At 44.7% G+C, this 21,767-nt stretch overlaps 2 protein-coding genes across 2 annotated transcripts; both read right to left on the reverse strand.

The window, feature by feature from the left end:
- Positions 1-2,584: 2,584 nt before the first annotated feature.
- Positions 2,585-16,414, reverse strand: kcnh4a (potassium voltage-gated channel, subfamily H (eag-related), member 4a). Its single transcript, XM_030089073.1, has 16 exons — positions 16,299-16,414; positions 11,990-12,223; positions 11,778-11,909; positions 11,563-11,696; positions 10,253-10,505; positions 8,897-9,054; positions 7,703-7,910; positions 6,911-7,105; positions 6,634-6,833; positions 5,624-5,873; positions 5,323-5,537; positions 5,185-5,223; positions 4,075-4,433; positions 3,906-3,985; positions 3,658-3,734; positions 2,585-3,532 (listed from the first exon to the last, which is right to left on the reverse strand). The coding sequence occupies exons 1-16, from the start codon at positions 16,372-16,374 to the stop codon at positions 2,585-2,587; spliced, it is 3,558 nt and encodes a 1,185-aa protein (XP_029944933.1). The 5' UTR covers positions 16,375-16,414.
- A 2,939-nt stretch (positions 16,415-19,353) lies between these two features.
- On the reverse strand, positions 19,354-20,118 carry hcrt (hypocretin (orexin) neuropeptide precursor). The gene has a single exon (XM_030090354.1). It carries the CDS (start codon positions 19,877-19,879, stop codon positions 19,547-19,549), a length of 333 nt encoding a protein of 110 aa, XP_029946214.1. The 5' UTR covers positions 19,880-20,118; the 3' UTR covers positions 19,354-19,546.
- Positions 20,119-21,767: the final 1,649 nt, after the last annotated feature.

The following is a 21,767-nucleotide window of genomic DNA, read 5'->3' on the forward strand; positions in this document are numbered from 1 at the left end:
GGCAGCCCGACATGCACGTGACAGCAGGCTGCAGCATGGCTTCACAGCAGATATTTTTCATTTAAAGCAGATGTGTCAAACATAAGGCCCGGGGGCCAAAAGTGGCCCAAAAGAGGCTCCAATCCGGCCAGCCAAACCACCAAGGAAATTTCAAAGAAAACATTGACTTTTAAAGAAAAAAAAACAATTTTGATAAGACTAGAAGACATAACACTTGTCTGAGTGAAACATTTTTAATTTGTAGTAGTAATTGTTTGGTTTTGTGAAAATATAGATCTCTTCATCACATATACTCTAATATTTATTAAGGCTTTTCTTTGTTTTGGTGCAGAGCATACATGATTAAAAAAAGTCTATATTTTCACAAAATCTAACATTTACTATAAAAAATGATGTCAATCTCAAAATAAAGTCAATTTCTGGTGCAACATACAATGAAATGTACACAAAACTTCTCCTATAGATGTTAATTTAAGCACATTTCTACAAACTCGCCCTGACACCATGGCTTTGAGGCCAGTTAACAGTCTTTAGCAGCATCAGTGATATCTCAGCTCAGTTTCTGTGTTGTGTTGTGTCTCTTACTCGTAAAAATTTTGTTTAAGCAAAAAATCTGTTTTCTTGAAATTTTTACGATTTGCTTGTTGTTTTGTTTTTTTTTTTTTTTTTTTTTTTTGCGTGGCCGGATTGGAGTGTTTTGCAAGCTGATTTTGGCCCACATGCCTTATGTTTGACACTCCTGTATTAGAAGAACCACATTAGAAAAATAGGTTTCAGTTTTACCCTGTTAAATTATATCGGAAGTGATTTGTGGATGATATTCAGCCCCTCTAAGATTGGCACTGTGATGGCCTACAGGTTGGCGAAATCGACTTATAATTGAAAGGTTACCACAGGCCACCACTGTGGGTCCCTGACCCCTGACCCCTCAGCCCTTCATGCACTCCTCCTGCTGCACCACTGCTTCTCCCCTTCTGTCTGGGTAGTCTTTACACTCTTTTTTTTTTTTTTTGTACTTTTTTGTGTCTTTGTTTTAATCTGATAATTATTTTATGTTTAAAAGCTCAAATAAATAATAACAATATTAAGTCCACAACAGTTGATACAAACTAGTTTCTGGTTTTGTTTCTCTTTATTAAAACAGATTGCAATATTTCTGATAAAGCATCTTCAACCTTCCTATTATAGTCTGAATTCAGCATCATTTTTGTGTGGTAGACAACCTTCAGATTGTTAATTTGTATATTTCACAACACTGTGTTACTTTCCTTCCACAGTATGAACAGGAGCACAGGCCACCACAGAAATTTCAATATTAGATTCTCAAAAGCTACAAATAAAGACGAGTAACTGAAGAGTCTTCCGAATATCTTCACTGAAATGTTAACTTGTAGTCATAAAAAAGATGTGAGTTTGTCATCCCATAGAAATGAAGAAGTAAAGAGGCTCAAAAGAAATCCTTAAACCATCACTAACTGAATCGCATTTACATTCACTTGGCCTCTTTTTGATAAAGGTCATATTTTTCTTTACTTCCATTAAAAGAGACTCTATAGTGAAGTGCATTATGCAGCGTTGAGGACGCGGCCTTCACACTTTGAAGACCTCTTGTCCACACTAAACATCCTGTCAGATGTATTCAGCGATTTGTGAGGTCGTTTCTCAACAGCAGAAGTGGAGAATCAGTGCAGAGCCTTGCTGCCCACACATACACACATGTTAAATCGCAATATAATGCGCACACACACACACACACACACACACACACACACACACACACGGGTCCAAACGGCTCCTACAAAGCTACGGTCAGGCCACCTCAGGGTCATCCTGTCATCTAAATAAACCTCTTAGCAAAACTTACATCTTTACATTCTTTGTTTAGTTACAAGGCAAAGAAGCATTTTTTTCCAATAGCACCTCTGAAGTAAGTCAGTCTCAACCTTTTAAAGGGAACTCATCATTGTGTCTGCAGGATCCGTGATGCAGCACTAAAAACAGCCCTGCTGCTACCAAAGAAGCATGGGCAATGTTTGCGTTACTGCATTTTAAACCATTTAGAAATGTTAAAATGAGTCAATTCAAATGATAAAAAGGCACTGAAATAAAATGGAATGAATTTGTCAAAAATGAGTTTGTGAAGCTTAATATGTCACCATTTCATAAGGCCAAATGTGACTTTTATGAGGCTCATGAACCAGAATGAGTTCAACACCTGCAGTGCAGATGTTACCAGCTGCTTCCACTAAGTGGCGCTGCATGCTTGTAGTTTAAGCCTTTCGCTGTTGTCATTCCAGCGCTGAACACATCAACAGTTATCCTCATTTTTATTGATTTTTATTTTTTTACATGTTTGAAAATTTATGGCTATTACTGATTAAAGCAGTGCGTGGAAAGATGATGGTGAACAATGTATAAGCAAAAATCCACAAATAATGTCTTGAAATGGGAGGAGAGGTCATTTATTCTGTTAAGGCTGTAGGAATAAAGGTCCATGCATTAAGATAAAGGGCATGTGATGTATTAGGAATGACACATTACAGTTTCATACACAACACGCTCATCATTGTAGATATTGACGCCATCAGTGAGGCATTTCCTCCATAGCTAGACTTTTACCGCTCACGCTGTGTATGTCGGAATTGTCCGTCCTCTCCTGATACAGCGAAGCTCGAGCGTCTCTGTTCGGCGCCACACACAGATCGTGTGTGTGGCGCCCGGGACTCGACCCTACCGGCTCATTCTGTCTGGGGCCACTGACCGACGCCCGCTGGCTGGGGCCGTGCCCCGTGTGCACGGAAGCGTGGGCCTTGGAGGGCGTCATGGGGCTGAAGGCAGTGTGATACTGAGGCGGCCCGGTCGGGGTGATGGAGGAATGGATGGGCGTCTGCGACCTGCTCTGGTTAAACGTGGGGTCGGGGTTGGCCTGAGGGCTAAAAGACGGGTGGGAGCAGCTGGAATTGAGCGTGGAGCATAGCGGGTGGGGGGTGCCGCTCACGGTGGGGGGGTTGTAGCCCACCTGCGAGGCCTGACTGATGAGTGGGAAGCCGTTGAAGGCGGTGCTGATGCTCAGAAGGGACGGACCCCCCTGGGCTTGGGAGTGGCCCGTGTAAGGAGAGCCGGGAGTCGACCTGGGCGTCTGAAATGAGCCGCATGGGCTCTGCAGCCTGCGGGCCGCCGTGCCTTCCCGGTCCGAGCAGCAGAGGTGCAGACAGGACGACGCCGGGCTCGACGGGTGCAGCACGGTGGTGGTCCTGCCCTGTGGAGACAGTCCGCCGCAGCCCCACGCGGTTCTCGCAGAGCGGCCGACGGCTTCGCGGTGCAGGTGTGGCCCGGTGGAGATATTCAGAGGGACGTGGGGCTGCCAGTTGCTGGAAGTCGTGACACTGGGGTTGGGGACCATCTGCAGGCCGTAGGAGTACGTTGATACCGGAGAGGCGTAGTGGAGCATGGCCATGTGGGACTGCAGGAAGTGCATTATGTCGTGGAGTTCCTTAGCCAAGCTGGACACCTCTTGATTTAAGCCGCTCACCTGAGAGGAAGAAGTTAAAAGAGGTTATAGAGGTATATCTCTTTGTCTTCACAGTAGATCTTCTTCTAACATGGAGAGAAACATTAAATCTGGAGTAAAACTCATCATGCAGTACTGAACGATACCTCTTTGTTCAGCTTGCTGATGTTCTGTCTGACTTCTTCTGTCTCCAGCAGTAGGTTAGCATTCACCTGCAACCGGTCTGAAAGAGACGAGCAACAGTAACATTAATACAGTTACTGTGACTCTTTTATCTGTGACATTCAACCCTGAATGAAACTGGTTCATCTATACATTTGGCAGCTTTCTATGTCTATTACACGATGGAATTTAAAGTCGAGTCATTTCCACGGGGAGGCCTCCAGAATCTTACCAGAGATGTTCGTCTTTGTCTCGCTGTGCTCCACGTTGAAGTGAAACGTGGGACTGTTGTCCTCAATTCCATCCACGACTCTGGCAAACAGACAAATGGGAGTTACATAACCCTGAACGGATGAAAACCGGCCTGCTGATGTCTGGATGAATCCCGCTGGAGGCTCTACCTGGGGCTCAGGTTCAGAGGACTGACACAAGGCAGGGACGGCATGAGCAGCTTCGTCGGCCGGCGGTCTAAACCCGGGACAGCGGCCAGAGTCGGGGCGGCGAGCTCCTCGTGGATGAACGGCTGCTGGGAGGGGCTGTGGCCGCGGCTTCCCTGAACGGGCGACCGGCAGAGGTGGAGCGCGCTGATGTGCTGGAGCTCCTCTCCCAGCAGCGAGGTGAGGCAGGGCTGGCGGTCGGGGCTGGACATGCCCTGCAGCACAGGCACCCGCCGCTGCTGAGGGTATCTGGAGGGTTCCGCATGCTTTGCATTGTCCGCCTCGATGATGTAGGGCAGTTTTCGGTCCAGAGAGATGTGGCCCTGATTAGGACACGCAGCAAACAATCTCATTTCATTTATATATGATGGGGAAAAAAAAACAACCTTGATTTCTTCTTAAAAAGCTTTTCGGTGACCCACACTTTGAAAATCACTGTTTTTATACAGAACAGGGGTGTCAAACACATTGAGGGGCTACATACAGCCCAGTTTCAACATGAGTGGACCGGATTGATAAAATAATGCCATAATAATAACCTTCAAATTTGAACTTTAAAGTTTTTTGTTGTGGTGGCACAGAATGTACATGACGGAAATGTTGATATTTTCACAAAAGGATAAAATTATGAACAAAAAGCTACAATAACTTTAACATAAAGCCAGTTTTAAAGAGATCCTCTGTGCTAAATACAGTGAAATGTCCCCAAAAAAAACAAAACAGAAACAAACTTTTTTGAGAGCTGTTGCATTATGGGTGCTTTTACTCATCCTGAGAGCATGGCTTTGAGATTTACAATTTCTTTGGTGGTTTGGCGGGCCAGATTTGAGTCTCTTGAGGACTGTTTTTGTTCCATGGGCCTTATGTTTGACACCCCTGCTGTTGCGTGACATATCATTTATATATACCGTTATTTTTAGACAATTTTGAATTTAAATTGTACGAAAAGTCGAACAACTTAAAATAAAAGTGTGGTAATGTCGCTTCTTGAATACGCTAAATTATTTTATGTGAAATAAAAAGAGTCATTCTAGAAATGTACAGGTCAGTTAGTTAGAAATCTTACGGACTCACCTGAGATGACCTGGGAGTCCACACAAATCGTTTTGCTCCCTGAAGGTATGGAAGTTAAGATAAACAAAGGATTAAACGTGATGGCTTGTGGATCGTGTTTCTGTCAAAGGGAAGGCTCTTAAAAAGGGAAAGTCTTACATCAGCCTCGCTGCCCTCTCTCAGGTTGTAGGTGAGGTTGTGGTGGATGTCGGAGCTGAAGCGGCTGCTGTATTCTGGGTACAGGCCCAGGACCTCTCTCAGGGCCCTCACACTGATGTACTGCAGGTCACAGTAGGTCAGCGCCTTCACGTCCGCGTTGGTTTTGATCACCTGCTCCTGATCGGGGAGGTCGGCCCCGATGAGGTCGCCTTTGCCTGGAAAACAAGAGGAAATCGAAGTGAAAAAGGGTGAAAGATAGAGAAGGGATCGTTTTGGGATCAGTGTAAGACTGCAGACTGACCCAGGATGGCGAGAACCATGTCGTCCTTCAGCACCTCCAGGGAGCCCGAGCAGACGAAATAGTTGGCCTGCAGGGCGTCTCCGTGGCGGATGAGGTACTCCCCCGGCGCGCAGAAGGACGTCTTGATGTGCAGGGAGAGCGAGCGCAGACAGCCTCGGCTGGCTCGCTCGAACACGGGGAGCTGCAGGATGTCTTTGTTCAGGTGCATGGCGATGTCGGCCCGCAGCTCGTCCGGGAAGTCATGCAGCAGCTGAGGGAGAGGGGGGGGGGAAACTTTAACCACCATTTGTTACTGTCAAGATGCTTCAGGAAGCCAACGGTACTTTTTCTGGACGCCAGCAAAACTGGATCCTTGTATTTATCAAGTAATCGGAGCTACAAGAAGTCTAGACGTGTCTGACTGTTACAAACAAAACCCTAATAGAGTGTGTCACAAAGTCACTGGCTTGAAAATGTTTACATATTTTAAATAAATCTATTGAGAGAAAATTGATTTTGACTTGCTGTGCACTCGCTTCACTGCTCAGTAAAAACTGCGTGATCTCAATAACCACAGGCTGCGTCTCTCACCTTCCGCAGCGAATTCATTATCTATAAATGGTGACGAGAGGGTGTTAATGAGTGCCCTCTCCTTTTCAGCTCCTACCCTTTTAATTACAGGGAACCGCTCCTAGATCGGCCCCGGCATTGTCACCGAGCGTCTGTCTGAAACAAAGTCTAACTTAAGGAAATGGAATAAGGCTCTGGAGAAAACGAGGCGCCCTACATTTTCAGGATGACATTTCTGAATCTAAAATCGAACGCCCACGCAGACTGTACTTTCTTCAGCTCGGAGGCATTACAGCAGCCCACATAGTCAACACACACACACTGTTTAAAGTTGACAAACCGGCAGAAAAGTCTCCTCGGGGTGAAGGTTTTTATTGCTTTTGAAAATATATAAAAAGCTGGTGTTATCCGCGGCGAAATGAATCACAGCGAAGCTGCTCATTTGTTGTTTTCCATCTCACCTCATTGGCGTTGATGCCGTTGTTGACCGACCAGGTGGCTTGAAAGTACTCCAGCATCCGCTGCTTCAGCTGCTGAGGAAGACGGTGCACACGGATGAAGTCCTTGAGGTCCTTCATGCGGGTGTGGTAGAGCGAGCGGCGGGAGTACATCCGCTGGATGATGGCCGTCACGTTGCCGAAGACCACGGCGTGCATCAGGGCTGGGGGCGGGAAGCGGCCATCGTGAAACATCTACGACAACCGCGAGAAGCTATGTTCATCACTTTTTACAACTCACCTCCCATGAGCATAATGCAGATGGAGAAGATCTTCTCTGCGTCCGTGTTGGCGCACACGTTGCCGAACCCGACGCTGGTGAGGCTGCTGAGGGTGAAGTAGAGCGAGGCGATGTAGGCGCTGGGCATGGACGGCCCGCCCACCGTGCTGTTGATGTACGGCGTCTCCAGCCGCTTCCCCAGCTCCTGAAGCCAACCTGGAGGAGCAGAGCGAAGGATCATCTCATGCAGGGCTGGCCCAGGACACCTCTTCTAGTGGAGCTGCTTTAGGTTTAGACTGACCTACACTGAGCTTCTTGGCTTCTTACACAGTGGAAGCGACTGGATCTACGTCTGTTTTCCTGTTGTTCTCTGTCAAATCCTTTTCATTCCATCCCAACCAGAACAGCAGAAAGTCTCCACCTCTGATCCTGACTTCGCAGGTTTCATCTTCTTAAAAAGTAGTGTTTTCTTTCCACTATGACCTACATTCATGTGGAATTGTGGGTTTTTCTCTGTGAAAGCACCTTGAAATGCACTGTATTGGGTGTTATACAATTAAAATGGGAGTTGGATAAGACCAGAGGTCCTGTTTGGTAAACGCTAAGCAGCATAACAGCTGATATAATATGAAATGACAGGATGGTAATATAATAGAGTTGCTCAGTGACCTCCACTTCCCCTGGACTAAGACGATTCTATGCATCACTAGAGATCCGCGGCGATGCCTCACTGCTGCAGAAAAACCCTTTCCCTGCGTGGGGCTGATGAGGGAGGAGTGAGGAAGCCGTCGAACGCTTAAACAACCTGCTCACCTATGTCAGAGGTGATGGGGTCGCTGCTCTCGATCTCTTTGCGCCCGATGACGTACCAGACGCAGGCCATCCAGTGAGCCAGCAGGGCGAAGACGGACATGAGCAGGGTGAGGACCACGGCGCTGTACTGCGAGTAACGGTCCAGCTTCTGCAAGAGGCGCAGCAGACGCAGCAGGCGGACCGTCTTCAGCAGGTGCACCAGAGAGGTCTGAGCAGGGAAGGAAAGCCAGATAAGAAACATATTTTATCTTTTCAGCTCCTTCGAATTGCTGTATTGAGTGAGTTCAGGTGATCAGGATTACTAGACAAATGTAGAAATATGTCAACAGTAAAGACGGTTTCTAGAATTTGACAAGTTATTCTGATGATAATATGAACAAGCCGACTGTATTTCTGAGTTCCAGCCTCTGTGGTCAGATTGAGTTTGACAGCCCTGGATTAGAAGACGAGCTGCTCTGTCAGCTCAGTCACAGACAAACATGAAGAAAATCTGACCCACCAAACTTTATAGTAAATTTTGGTTTACTGTACTAAAAAAATGCAAGAGAATATTTCTGTAAATTAACTTAAAATGGAAAAAAAAAAAACCCTTCAGATTTATGCAATTTATTGTTGATGATTTAAATTTTTTAACCATTAAGTTTGTAAAAGGGTTCATGATAATGTGATTTAGGCACTGACACCTTTTCAAATAAAGATGCAAAAACTCTTGTGGCTCCCAAGGTTTTGAAGACAATACGACAACTACATCGTTTTCAAAATGCTGCCATGTAAACGCAAAACTTTTCAGAAACAAAAAAATGATGCATTTTCAGTTTAATGGGGCCTTAATAATGGAAAATGCCACTACAGTCTCAATTACACAACCCCAAATTTAAAGTTACTTCAAATGGAAAAGTTTTTTGAACCACAAGTACAGTCCGAGACACGTCCTCGTGTTTTGGCCGCTGCCTTTGGCGATCCAGGGCTAATCCACGAGAAGAACAAGGACCGAAACAAACAGACAAACAAGGAAGCTCAGCGGAGTGCGAGGACGGAGAGGGGTAATCATCGGCAGCCTTCGCTCTGGGGGAACGACACTGAAGCAAGAGTGGCGTGTCTTGAAGTGAAGAGCACTCAGGGTCGCTGGAGGATTTACAGCAGGGGGGGAAAATATCACAGTCGGCCTCCAAACCCAGGAAGTGCGAGTCTCACCACCGTGATGTTGAAAGCGTAGAGGAGGTCGAACGGCAGCGCGGCGATCAGATCCACAAAGAACCAGGTGGTGCAGTAATGGAGGTAGATGGAGCGGGTGTCGTACACCACCTGACCCGACTGGCTCACGTAGGTGGTTCGGAAATTCAGGACGATGTCTGAAAGGGAGCAGGGAAATTCAAAAAGCCTGTTTCTAAATGACTGGATGGGATTCAGAATCATCAGCTCAGGCTTTTCAGGAGAATTGCAGGTGCATATGAAAGCATTTACAGGTGGATAAAGTGGTTTTCTCCATATAGAGAGGGGAGATGACCTCGATCAAATATCTAGTCTTGTTTTATAGATTAATTTGCAGCTTTTTTTTTTTGACTACAAAAACTACAGTCATACAAAATTTATGAGAAAGATGTTAAGGATTTAACCAACATACTTAATTACTTGACGGATTAATTCTGTCATATATTTCTACCTGCCTGACAGAAAATGTAGCAAACGGCACTTTATGATTACTTAAAAAAGAAAAAAGAAAAACTGATAGACCACTTTATTTTATTTACTCTTTAATTTAGAAAAGAAGCTTAAAATATTTTTATTTGGACCCATATTCCTTTAAATTGCTTCTTTTTCTGATGCAGTTAGTTTTAGTCTATGTTTAAAATTCCTCTCTTTCAATATCAAACTGAAATGATGCAATTTTTATGTGCTTTTTCTCCTTTTGCAGTCACGTCCGAGACGCGAAATATAAATAAATAATAAGTTTCATTAGTATCACAGAAGACACAGCTGGCAACAGTCAAGGATACAAATGGAGGCTGAGCCACAGACCAGACGAGGAACAAGACAGAGAAGAAGGAGCCACAGAAATGAGAATAGATTTGAAAAGGACAAAATGGAGAAAAAAAATATCAAAAAAAGGACACGAGGTTCATAACAGACTGAAGCAGCGTCAGGAAACAAAGACGGCGGGCGAGGTGTGGCACGTGGCGTTTGGTGTTACAGTCTGTTCCCGCTGAGAGGAAGCAGGCGAGCCCCCCGACAGATGTGCATTCGCACTTTCTCTACCGGAGAACTGGGACGAAGTGAGAGAAACCTCATTATGATTCATAACCCGGGCCCAAACGGGCGCCTCGTGTGGGCGAGTCATGTGCTCGTCATCGCCACGGAAACCAGCCGATACGCAGCGGCGGCTGCTTTAACACATATCTTATGCACAGAGTAAAGTTAATATCGCTCCTCTTCACGCCGCTGCTGCTCCAGATATTACAACGTAAAGGTCAACCGGCGTGCCCTGTGCCGACGGTTCTCCTCCAGATTCATGAATAACTCATGAAATCTGTTTTGATTCAGGATAAGTACCGAGTATGAAGAGCATCTCCACCGCGATGTCGCTGCCCATGGTGCTCCGGCTGACCAGCGAGCGCCGGTCGCCGCCCTCGTCGTGGCTGACGAAGCAGACGTTGTAAGGCACGGTGACGGCCACGTAGAAGGTGGCCAGCAGGATCAGCCAGTCCCACAGCGCTTTGGAGACGCTGTAGTGCAGCAGGATGAAGCGGGACCTCTTCACGGCCGCCACCTTGTACTCGGGTACGGACGGCTTCTGGAACACGCTCTGGAAAGTCACAGCATTTTAAATGTGTTTTCGTCGGCAATACTTCATTCTGGATTTACTGTGATTCTGATATTTTTGTAGAAAACACAAAAAATGTGACATTTAATCAAACTGCCCCTCCCTTTGCCCCCTAGACTGCAGCTCAGTGTCAAATACTTTGATTAGGCCTCAACCGATGCCTGATCATCACCATAACACCAGCTCGGTCTGATTAAAATGCCACCTGTGTTGAAATATCATCCATCATTCAAATAATTCTCTGTTCAGAGGGAAAATAGTTGATTTGAAGAATAGCTTTAAAAATAATCACGCCATTAATATTAAAATCAATACTGAATTGTTTTTGAGATGAAAGCAGAAGGAGGGATGTTTTGAGAAGAGGGTGGAGGAATCGCATAAAGTAAAAATGACTTTTTATTCCTGGTGCAGTTTGTTCACACAGCATCTCGAGTCAGGTTTCCTCCGTTTGTCAGTTTACACCAAGAGAATAGAATTGATCTTATCTGCAATGTCAGTAAAGTTACTTCAGCAGCAGATTCTCACATCAATTAGTGTGTTTTTGAATCTAAGTAAAGCATTTATGGTGGAATTCACTGAGGTAACTAAAAACCCACCAAGTGACGTGTCGACGACGAGTGCTGGTGAGAAAATGTGGCTGAAATCCTTTAAGAAGACACAGATTTGTTCTTTTTTTTCTCTAATAAAGGAGCTTTTAGTTAAATACTGTGTATAAATTAATTCGTAAAAGCTGTTATTGCAAATGTGGTGTATTGAATGACATTGATAATGTCATTCTACAGCTTATTCAAGCTCTACTTTGTACCATCTCATATTTTTAAACAATCTAAGTAAATGTATTTTGTGGAAATGAATTGATCTACCGCCTCAGGTTCAACCTTTTAGGAAATCTAACACTCAAACCAACATTTACTACTTGATTTGAGGTCATGAGAATCCACAGCATTTTATTTTTATTTCAAAACTCATTGATTTGGTGCATCTGCTGTTGAATAACGGATGAATTTCACTGGTTTTAGCCTCTTCCTGCCGAACTCACGCTGGTCAGCTTCCTCTTGCCCCTCTGGGTGAAGAAGCTGTTCAGCTGGTGCAGGAAGCTCCTCCCTCTTTCTCGAGCTCTGGAGAAGTGCGACCGCTGGCTTTTCCTGCCTTGGTGAGCGGCTTCAGACAAACCTGAGGGAAAATGAGAAATCTAATCAACACCTGATGCCGATTTGATGGCAGACGGTTGAATCAGCAGTGGCTGGGACTCACCTTCTCCCTGAGCGAAGTGATGGCCTTTCCCATAAGCCTCAGTGATGTCTTTGAAGGACAGCAGGAACAGCACCACCTCGCCTTTCTCGTTTTTGATGGGCACGATGTCCAGGAGGCACCAGAACAGGTTTCCTGAGAAGCATTGAAATGTTGTCACACCACTTCCTTAACCAGCCTAAACTTGGGGAAAGCAGACCGGCTGCGAGGCGCACCGTTCTTCCTGTAGAAGCAGACTTCTTCCTGGTACTCCCGCTGTCCCTCCAGGGCTTTGTCCACCTGCTGAGTCACATGCTGGCTGGTCTCGGGGCCGTGGAGGAAGCTGCACGTGCAGGTTTTCTGCATCACCTCGGTGCGGGCGAAGCCGGTCAGCTCACAGAACCCATCAGAGCAGTACACAATGGGGTATCCGCAGCGGCCCTGCGCGTTCCCCAGCAGGAAGTTACTGTCTGCGAGGAGCAGAACATAACAGACGTGCTGAGGTTATCGTGCCCAATCGGGCAGGCGGCTGGAGACACAGCCAGGTCTTATGTGCGTAATGTATTCTCTCTCCTCATTCCCTTTTTATACATCACCCAACTCATGAATCATGATTTCTTGAAAACCAAAACAAATGTGCTTCTCCTTATGAGTCATCCGGTCTGCTTTCAGTTCAGAACCCTGACATAGTCCGGTGCACATCAGAGAGGGTTTTGAAGTTTGTTTTTTGGTGTGTGAAGCTGGAGGATAGATGCTGGGTCTCAGCTGGGGAACCAGAGCCTCCCAGAATCCACGGCTCCCTCATTATGAGGAGGTAACATCCTTTCACTCGGAAAAAGAGCTTAGTGTTTGCACGCTGAAGCAGACACCGATTTACATTTCCCTCTAAGGGATGTTACAATCGGTCATAACTAGAAGTTACCAAACCCTGACCCTGATCAATGAGCCTGTCCGAGGGAGACTTCGGGTTTTGGCCCCATGGTGACGTGACTCTCCTGTGCTCGATCAGGTTCACATCCCGTCAGCATCGAAGCAGGTCACGCGAGCAGACACACACACACACACACACACACACACACACACACACACACACACACACACACACACACACACACACACACACCACACACACACTCTCTCTCACAGTGTGTTTCAGTGGTAACACGTTATTTGTTGTGCAGTTACATTTAAATTCTCAAAGTGTTACAATATGTTCAATGTTGAAAAAAAAAAACACACCAAGGTAAATCAGAAAACACAAAATAGAAATGCTCTGAGTCCTTTTTTTGAAGGAATCTATAGTTTTAATTAAAAACTCTTTACTTTTGTGTTGCCATTTCAGGAAAATGTTGTACTTACGTTAAAGTTTTGAAACCCAAAAAGCAACAAAATGTTTCCGTTGTCACCTGAAAAGGATGCCATGTGAATTTAGTCTGACTTCAGTCTAACCACAGACAAACAACATTTAGTGATTCTTCTCATGAGGCGCCTTAGACCATGGACGCAATTTCGAGAACAAGGAACTTTATGGGGAATAATCAAAACAGAAAACTTCTCAAAGATTTGACCAAAAGCCACAATACAAAGCAATAAAACTGAAGATTATCCAGGTGAGCAAAATAAAAAGACTCAGCTATACAAACATCTTCATAACAGTCAGAAAAATGAGGCCCGGCTGACAACAATCGAGGGAACTCAGGGTACAATAGGGACATATTCAAGATATAACACAAGAAATCTTTGTGATACTTGTGAGCAAGTAGGCAGAAATGATTATTTTTATTCTTTCCTGATTTCAAAAAGCACAAAAGTGACGAATTTCTGAAGATTTCAGTGAGTGAAAAACATTTTTTTTTATAATTCAAAAAGCTGGATTACTTCATGTCTGAGAAGAAAAATAATTTCTTAAAGCTTCTTTTTCTTCTTGACACAAACATGAACCAAAGCGTTATTGGCAAACAGCTGCGGAGATGAGGATCTTTGTGAACTGAGCTTAGTCACAACTTCAACATCACGTCGAGAAGACACAGAAACAAACGGCGACGAGAGGGAATGAAGTCTTCCATCGCTGGAGGTGTGGGTGGACGAGCCAAAGAAAGCCACACTACATTATTCCAAACGGTGAATTCATTTGGCGTGAGTGGGGATGGAATCAGAGGTTACTTTCCACAATGAGACGGACGGCGTTGTGAGGGGGAAATAAATCTGCCTTCGAAATGAGACGTCAGAGACGACACTCACTTTTCCTACCTGGAATATCACACTAAACATTAAAAAAAAAAAAAAAAAATGCAAATAAAGCTATCTTATGTGAGCGAATCTGTTTGTTAACTGAGCTTCAGTTTTCTTTCTCTCTCGATGAGCTGCTGAATATATTTAGAAATAAATAAAGTGGGGTCATGCACTACAGTTGTCAAGAGCAACAAGAGAGTGATATTTTCAGCTCTTTAACTTCCCATTCTCACGTCCTCCGTCATTCATCCGTTCACCTGGCTGCGCTTCAAAAAGAAAAAAAAAAAAAATATATATATATATATATCTGTAATGGAGGTTTTTCTGTTTGTCCATGTGACTGCATTATAATGATGAGCACCTGCTCTGAGGCCGTTCACAATGAGAGCGGCCTTTGTGCTCTCAGAAAGTCAACAAAGGTGCAGTTTATTCAAATGAGCGCTCAGAGATGCGCTCTTCCTCCAGCTGCACGCCACTCCCAGACATTTCTCAACCCAGATCCCGGCGATGGAGGGGGGTGTTAGCAAAGTGTTTGTTTCAGAGGAAAAGACGTGCAATTAGCAACGTGTGGATGGGTTTTTTTTTTCCTTTCTCTCTACCTGATGTGTGTGTGCTGATAATCTCACAATGCTAAATTAAGATCTTTCCACACTTGCGTTGCCATGGAAATTTATGCAGGAAAAGAAAAAAAAAAAAAACATATGGCAATAGTGTAATTTGCATCTCTGGGGTTACGAAGACATCCTGCCCTCTGAAACATATTCAGCAGATCTGCAGTGAGAATTTGAAGCCACGCGGTTTTTTTTTTCCCCTTACAGATTCATTTTCAGAAACTCAGCCTCACTTCCGTCCCAGGTGTCATCTTCCTGATGAAAAAAAGTGAGTTCACCCAACGCTGAACAATCTGAAACTTCTGGCCAGTTCAGGAAATGACGAGGCCTCATATCTGCTGTCCCCGTGGCCCCACGCCACGAGGCAGAAATACTCCAGTATATTTAATACATGCTGACGTTAATTACCCGTTTTGAAGTGGCGAGCGATTAGATGAATAATTTAGGCCGTTTCTTCTGCTTTCAAAGAGGCCGACTGAACAGGACCCTCACACGATGTTTGATTGGCTCTTGGCCTCTGCATGATTCGCTTTAATTAACCACGTCCCCGCAGTGGTATCGGGGTCATGTGGACTCCACAGGCGTCGGTACATGCTGAGGGCCACCTCACGTTCATAAAACAGAGTTTTTTATGTGTGAAGGCTGGAATAAAATGTGAGATTAGGGCAGATTGTTAACATTCCTCCGCGTCTCTGTGTGTCGAGTGCTGGAAGAGATGCTGAACCTGAGGAGTTATAGATAGAAGAAGTGTCATGACGGTGAATTCATAAGTTTGTTAGGGTGTGAAGGACACACGCAGTCTGATCCATTCTCTCCCCGTCAGCTGGTTTCATCAGGAGCTGGAAAGAAATGTCCTCAGCAACTTTCTGATTCACAGCTCTGCTCTGAGTCTGAGGCTGAGCTGCAGCGTGTCAGACCTGAGATAGTCGAGAAAAAGCTCTGGAACAACTGGAATGCTTATCTTTTTGGGTAAATTTTTAATTTTTTTAGATTGTATGAAAAGACATTGTATTATGAAAAACATTTTCGAACATACACACCTGTAGATATACAAAACACATGCAAATATCCCCAAGGGGTGAAATTCAACCAGTTAGACGTGCGCTGGAGCCGCACTCAGGTGATGTGATTCAAATCTGAACCCAGTCGATCTTAATATTTGTGCCAACGCCCGGAACAGGTGAAAAAGAGGCTCAGGAGACGTGAATGCCTAAATGAGGAGTCTATCGCATTCTGTCAGGTAAAAAATAAGCTTTAACCTCATGAAGCTTGTCTGGATACATTTCAATTTGAAGTTTAACTCATCTGATACATCTAAACGTCTGTTTCCGTCCTTTGATGTGATCTTAAACAAGATGCGAAGTGACTATCGACCGATTGACAAAAATTACATAAGAGCTCAACCTGTTGCTCCCTAATTCCGATATATTGTGAAGGCTGGTGAGTGGATGGCTCTGACAGTCGCGCACATTTTTCCACGTCAGTGTTTTTCACTGGCTGTCACAGTCCCAAACTGGGTTATGAAACGCCCCCGGCCAAACTCCTAAAAGCGAGACTTAGCTGGTGCAGTCGAATCTCTAAAACTCAGACAAAACTGTCTGCTGGCAACACAATGGGGATTTTTTTAAGTGCCTCCCCTGAGAAAAGCAGCAAGGTCACATTCAGCATCAGTTTAGAAAACTCATTCTTAAAGGATACTCACGGGTTCCATCAAAGTGGTTTGCGATGGAGTCCAGGAAGGTGTTCTGCGGAGCGAGGAGGCCCTTCATCACCGGCATCGTGGAACGGCTGCAGTCTCAGGTTCCAGCAGTTCGTCACCATTCCCCCAAAGACCAGCTGATCGCCGAGCTCTCTCCTCCTCCTCCTCCTCCTCCTTCTCCTCACGATTCCACTCCTCAACTTCTGGCTCTTCCAGGTGGAGGAGATGATGCCGCTGAGGATCAAGCTGGGATGTGTGTGTCTGTGTGAAGCTCCTGAGTCTGGCGCCTCCAGCCTCACATGAGCATCTCTGCTCCTGTATCACGGCGAAGTCCCGGCTGCTGTTCAGTCAGTGTAACTCCACTCACTGTGGTTCCTGCCATCTCCCAGCCCTCGCCTCTCTCTCTCCCTCCCTCCCTCTCTCTCCCTCTCTCTCTCGTACGAAGCCTGAACCATCCCCCTCTGCACACTGAGTTTATTAGATACTGCTCATCTTCTTTCTCCTCACAAAAAAACCTGACGTCCTCCTCCTCCTCACTCCCCAGAGCAGTTATTATAAATGCCTCTTTTTCTTTTAGCTTTCACACACTCTAAACCTTCACCTTGTAAGAGATCCATCAGTTCCAGCGTAACATTGCTTTTCTTCTGCACAGATTCAAATTTCACTCAGACTGATTAAAAGTGTGAGATATTATGAGGCTGAAAGGGAGAGTCGTCGTGTTCTGGTCATGATGGATGTTTGACAGCAGAGGAAAAAGTGACACTTCTGACCTGTGCGGAAATCCGGTAGCGTCAAGGTCGTGTCAGAGGTCAGGATGATTCACCTCGGACGTTACAGTGTTTGTCCTTGTTGATCCGTCTTTTGAACCCACACACTCTGTCCATGTGGAGGGATGAGGGGCCGTCATGGAAGCTCAGAGACACGTGTGGAGAGAGTCGCGTGTTGGAAATTTAACGATGAAAGGATGGAAGCTCGCTAATAGAGCCGACAAAAAATGTAAAGTGTTTAAAGTGATCGAGGACATGTAAAGCAGATTCTGAGCAAAAACCAGTACGTCCTCCTCCTCGAGCTGCTGTCTCTGTACGCCGATGTAAATGAGGTCTGAAGGACAGAGTTCGGGGAGAGCTGCTGAGTTTCACTGAGAAGAAGAAGAAGTTCGGCTCCTGATGTGCTTTTCTGAGATGCAGCAGACGTTCAGTCACCCCCTGCAGAGTGAAGCGAGACCTTTAGCAGACAGAGCAGCTGACGGAGACAAACCACATGCAACGTTTTCACCAAGGAAAGTTCATTGTGTCTCAAGCACATGGAAATAAATCCACTGAGCAGAAGTGAGGATCGGTGCATGCAGCGGGAATGTCTCATACGTACACAAAAGTATCGTCAAAAGTGAAAATGAGAATGTTTAGCTCTATTTGACAAGGTGAAAAAGGCCTTTCCTGATTTTTGAAGTCATAATTTTCAGAGCCGTTAAGTGGAAGCACGACATTGTTTATTCGGTAACTGTATGGCATTTACGTTTTTAGTAACTGTCATCAGATTATAATATCAAAAACTGATTATTGTAACACACGCCACAAGCCGACAAACACTGATGCATAAATAACAACACCCACAGCTGCGTCTGCATCACATCGATGAATCACCAGGCTTCACGTGTCCATCGAGACTTAACATTTCTAATATGTCTGATGAGAATCAATACCCTCCAAATGTCAAAAACACAGCACAATAACATCAGAATTATTCGTCATCGACTTCATCTGACATGTGGGACTCTGGTTAATGATTCATTTCCACCACTGCCACTTATCATACACCTGTCTGGGTGTAGCGGGCTTCACCAACACACCCAACTGGATAACTCTGCAAAGACGATGAATGGACATGAAATATAGGAAACTTTGCATTAAATAGAAATGGAATACATTTAGGCTTAACTTAAGATCTGAAAAGTAGACGAATGATGGAATAATTTGGGGTGAATGCAATGGTTTTCCTCTGCAGTCGGTCACATAATAACAGGTTTTCACCGCAACAGAGCTGCAGTCTCTCTGAAACACCTCTCTATTCTCACCGATCGGGTGGGTTGGACGTCTCTGCCTGTACAGTCAACAGCGCTGAGAGGCTTTTGTTTACAGAGATAATGATGGGAATATTTCTATCTGTGTGCTTTAGAGGTATCTTGGTAATATTGGATTCAGTAAACTGCAGAAAAGAGCTTCTAGTTTAATAATGTTGTTTGTTTTGAGTCTCTAAATATAAGTTTAAAGCCATTATTCATGCATAATTTTCAGACATTGTGTATTTAAAACCATCGGAGATATTACATCTTGTTCAGAACAGAATTAAAGAGGAATGTTGATTTTTGAGTTACACAAAGTCGGAACCAAAGTTCAATGCAGACGTGTTTGTGTTCTGGTTTGCTGTTAACTGTCAAAAGAGCTGCGAAATACAGAATAATCAAAGGTGACAGTTCAGACCGATGGGAGAGTAAAAGGAATATCATTATTATATCATTGTTACGTTCATTAGAACTTTCTTTTGGTCTTTTTTTTTTTTTTTTTCTTTTTTGTTTATGGGAACTTTTACATATTCTAGGTTATTTTATCAAATTCAAACATCAGATTTCTGGAGTGTTTGTTTGAAACGTGGACTGATAGACTCATCTCCGGAGCGGGAGCAGCTGCTGATCTTTCACCTGGATGCGACTGAAGGCTTCTGATTGCAGCCGAGCGGCGGAGCTGCTTCTCTGGCTTCCGTTCTTTGTTTCTGGAGCGGCGGGTTCAGTCACAGACGTTCAGCGTGGAGGAGGGATCTCAGGTTGGGTTGGATCATTTCAACCTGCCAGCCGACGAGGCCTTTCAGTACGGCGCTCATGTTCTGCACGTTTTCTTCACGTGTAGGGTGTAAAACATACAGTAATAGGGGCATAGAAGGCTGGATGATTTATGTTTATTTTAACAATAACCATGTCAGAAACACATGTGAAACTCAGAAAAGTCACATTTTCATCCAAAAACATTCAAATGAATGAGTGAAACTTGTGAGTTTAGTTTTTTATTACATCTGAAAGCACCTTAGTTAACATATGTACAATATTAAACATTTCTGTAAAGTACACAATGGAAAAAGACACATTTGGTGCGATAGCACTCTTGGATGATTCATCAGGCCGCATTGTAAAAGTCCTGGTCTGCTTCAGGCCTCCAGTCGGGTCAAGGTGTCATGGCCGCACTCCCGAGCTGAGCCGTTCAGTCCACCGGCTGCTGCCCGGCCCCCCGGCCGGTCCTCTTCCCCATGGTGAGGATCCCGGCCGCCTGGTTCCTGGAGCCGTGGAGCAGCTGGTGGAGCCGGCCCTGCAGCCGCAGCTCGTCCTCCGACCGCCTTCCCAGGGTGAGGATCCCCACCGAGGCGTCCCCCGCCAGGGCGCCGGCGGCGCCGGAGCGGCACAGCAGCACGTAGAGGCGGCAGGAGCGGGACGGCTGGCTGCAGCACTCCGACACACTCTGAGCGTCGCAGGCCAGCTGGGACAGCAGCAGCATGGAGAGCAGCAGCAGGCCTTTCTGTGGGGGGGGTGTGTGCATGTGTGTGAGGGGGGGGGACACAAAACATCACATATCACAACATTCTAGTCTGTTCCTTCAACTTGTGTGCGTCTGAACATAACGCTGGTGAAGAATAATTCAAACTTTCAGGTTTTCTTTCATTCAAAATGAAACATTATTTTGTTCCACACACTCACTTCTTTTAAATCAGCCCCTACAACATCATTTAATTGGGATTCAAAAGATTTAACTAATTTTAACTGCCTTTATTTAAAGGGGATATATTATGCTATTTTTTCAGTCACGTCATATCGGTCTTAGAAGCCCAAAAACATAGTATTGAAGTTTTTTCTCCCCAAATTCATCCTTTGTTTGGCGTTTCAGCGGTCTAAAAAGTCGCTCTGACGAGCCCTCCTCAGAAGAGGCTGTTTCTGAGCCTGCTTCCCAGGATGCACTTGAATGCATCTGGCCACGCCCACTCTCTCTCTCACACACACACACACACACACACACACACACACACACACACACACACACACGCATGGTGGGGGCACAGTCGGGGGGAGGAGTTAAATCCACTTATTTCTGGATAAGGGGACTAAACTCAAACTCAACTGTTTCAGCTTCAGTTTCATTTTCAAAAATGTGGAGTAGCGAGACAGGGAGGAAACAGACAGTTTTCCAATTTGAACGTCATAATGAGGCTACGGCAGCACATACTAGGCTACTATAAGAAACTCTTCACAAAGTGAAAAAAGCAAAATATGTCCCCTTTAAATTAAGCTCTTACTATGTTTAATCTATTTCTTTTTGTTCCTTGTGAGGCACTCTGGGTTTCCTTGTCCCTGTGTACTACATTTAAACCCCCCTTTAAATTAGGTCTCAAAAGAAAAAGATGGGTAACTATATGGTAATGTGTTGGAAACCAGCTCACTGAAGAAAATACATTTGGTAAAAAAAAAAAAAAAAAAAAAAAAAAATGTACGTATGGTTCTGTAATTTTCTGTGTTGGTTGTCGGCTCTGTTTTGGTGTTGTCTAGATTGGGGGTTTGGGATTGTTCTAGGTTGCGTGTGGTGCGTCGACAACACTGTTTTGTATTGTGACTTTGTACATAGGTTGTGCCCCCCCCCCCCCCCCCACCCCCTCCCCCTCCCCCCTGTTCTCCCTCTCTTTATCTTTCCTCTCTTTCTGTCCCTGCTCTCTGAGCGTTTCGTCCCGGTCCTGTCCGGCAGCCATGCCGGATGCCAGCTTTAAATAAAGGCAGCAGCAGGAGGAGACTCAGTCTCCTCCTGCTGCTAACATTAAAATCTGTTCGGATAGTAAAAGGCTACAATCATATAATATTGCACGCCCCAGCTGCCGAACAGGACAAGGGAAAAAAAAAAAAAAAAAAAAAAGAGCAAATACATTTGGTGATTGTTTCACAATTCCTGTGTTAAAAGTACTCAAACGCACCTGAAGCACAAAATGTTCATATTTGAAATTTACATCAAGGACCGCCTCAAAACAAAAGGAACTAACATTTCCCATTAGCACGTGGAAGGGATTTTTTTTCTTGTGATTTATTTAAAACTTTAATATGTTTTAGTTTCAGTCCACAAAAACTGAAGCATTTTTGAATGTTTTTTTTTAACCAGGGACTGTAATTATCAGATTTAAATTTTAGAAGAACAGTTTGCTATCATTAGTGGATAAATAACTGAAAAAAATCAACTTGAAGATATTCACAGTTTATTACATATACCTTTTGCTTATGAATTCAGAAATGAATTTTATTTCTGACACTTGACTATATAGTTAAATTCTTGCATTTTGTTACATGTATGCAAAAGTTAGGATGATCATGGAGATGTTGTTTCCAGTTCTGTTTCAAAAACAGAACTGTTGCGTTACTCCTTACTTGCTATATTGATGCAATTACGATGG

The sequence above is a fragment of the Salarias fasciatus genome, chromosome 4, assembly GCF_902148845.1.
Source record: "Salarias fasciatus chromosome 4, fSalaFa1.1, whole genome shotgun sequence".
Lineage (NCBI taxonomy): Eukaryota > Metazoa > Chordata > Actinopteri > Blenniiformes > Blenniidae > Salarias > Salarias fasciatus.

Coding starts and splice junctions, on each gene's coding strand:
- kcnh4a (XM_030089073.1), bottom strand. CDS start 16,374: ATGCCGGTGATGAAGGGCCTCCTCGCTCCGCAGAACACCTTCCTGGAC. Junction 12,224..16,298: donor AAACCACTTTGATGGAACCC/GTGAGTATCCTT, acceptor TGCTCCTCGCAG/ACAGTAACTTCCTGCTGGGG. Junction 5,224..5,322: donor GAGAGGGCAGCGAGGCTGAT/GTAAGACTTTCC, acceptor CCATACCTTCAG/GGAGCAAAACGATTTGTGTG.
- hcrt (XM_030090354.1), bottom strand. CDS start 19,879: ATGCACACACCCCCCCCACAGAAAGGCCTGCTGCTGCTCTCCATGCTG.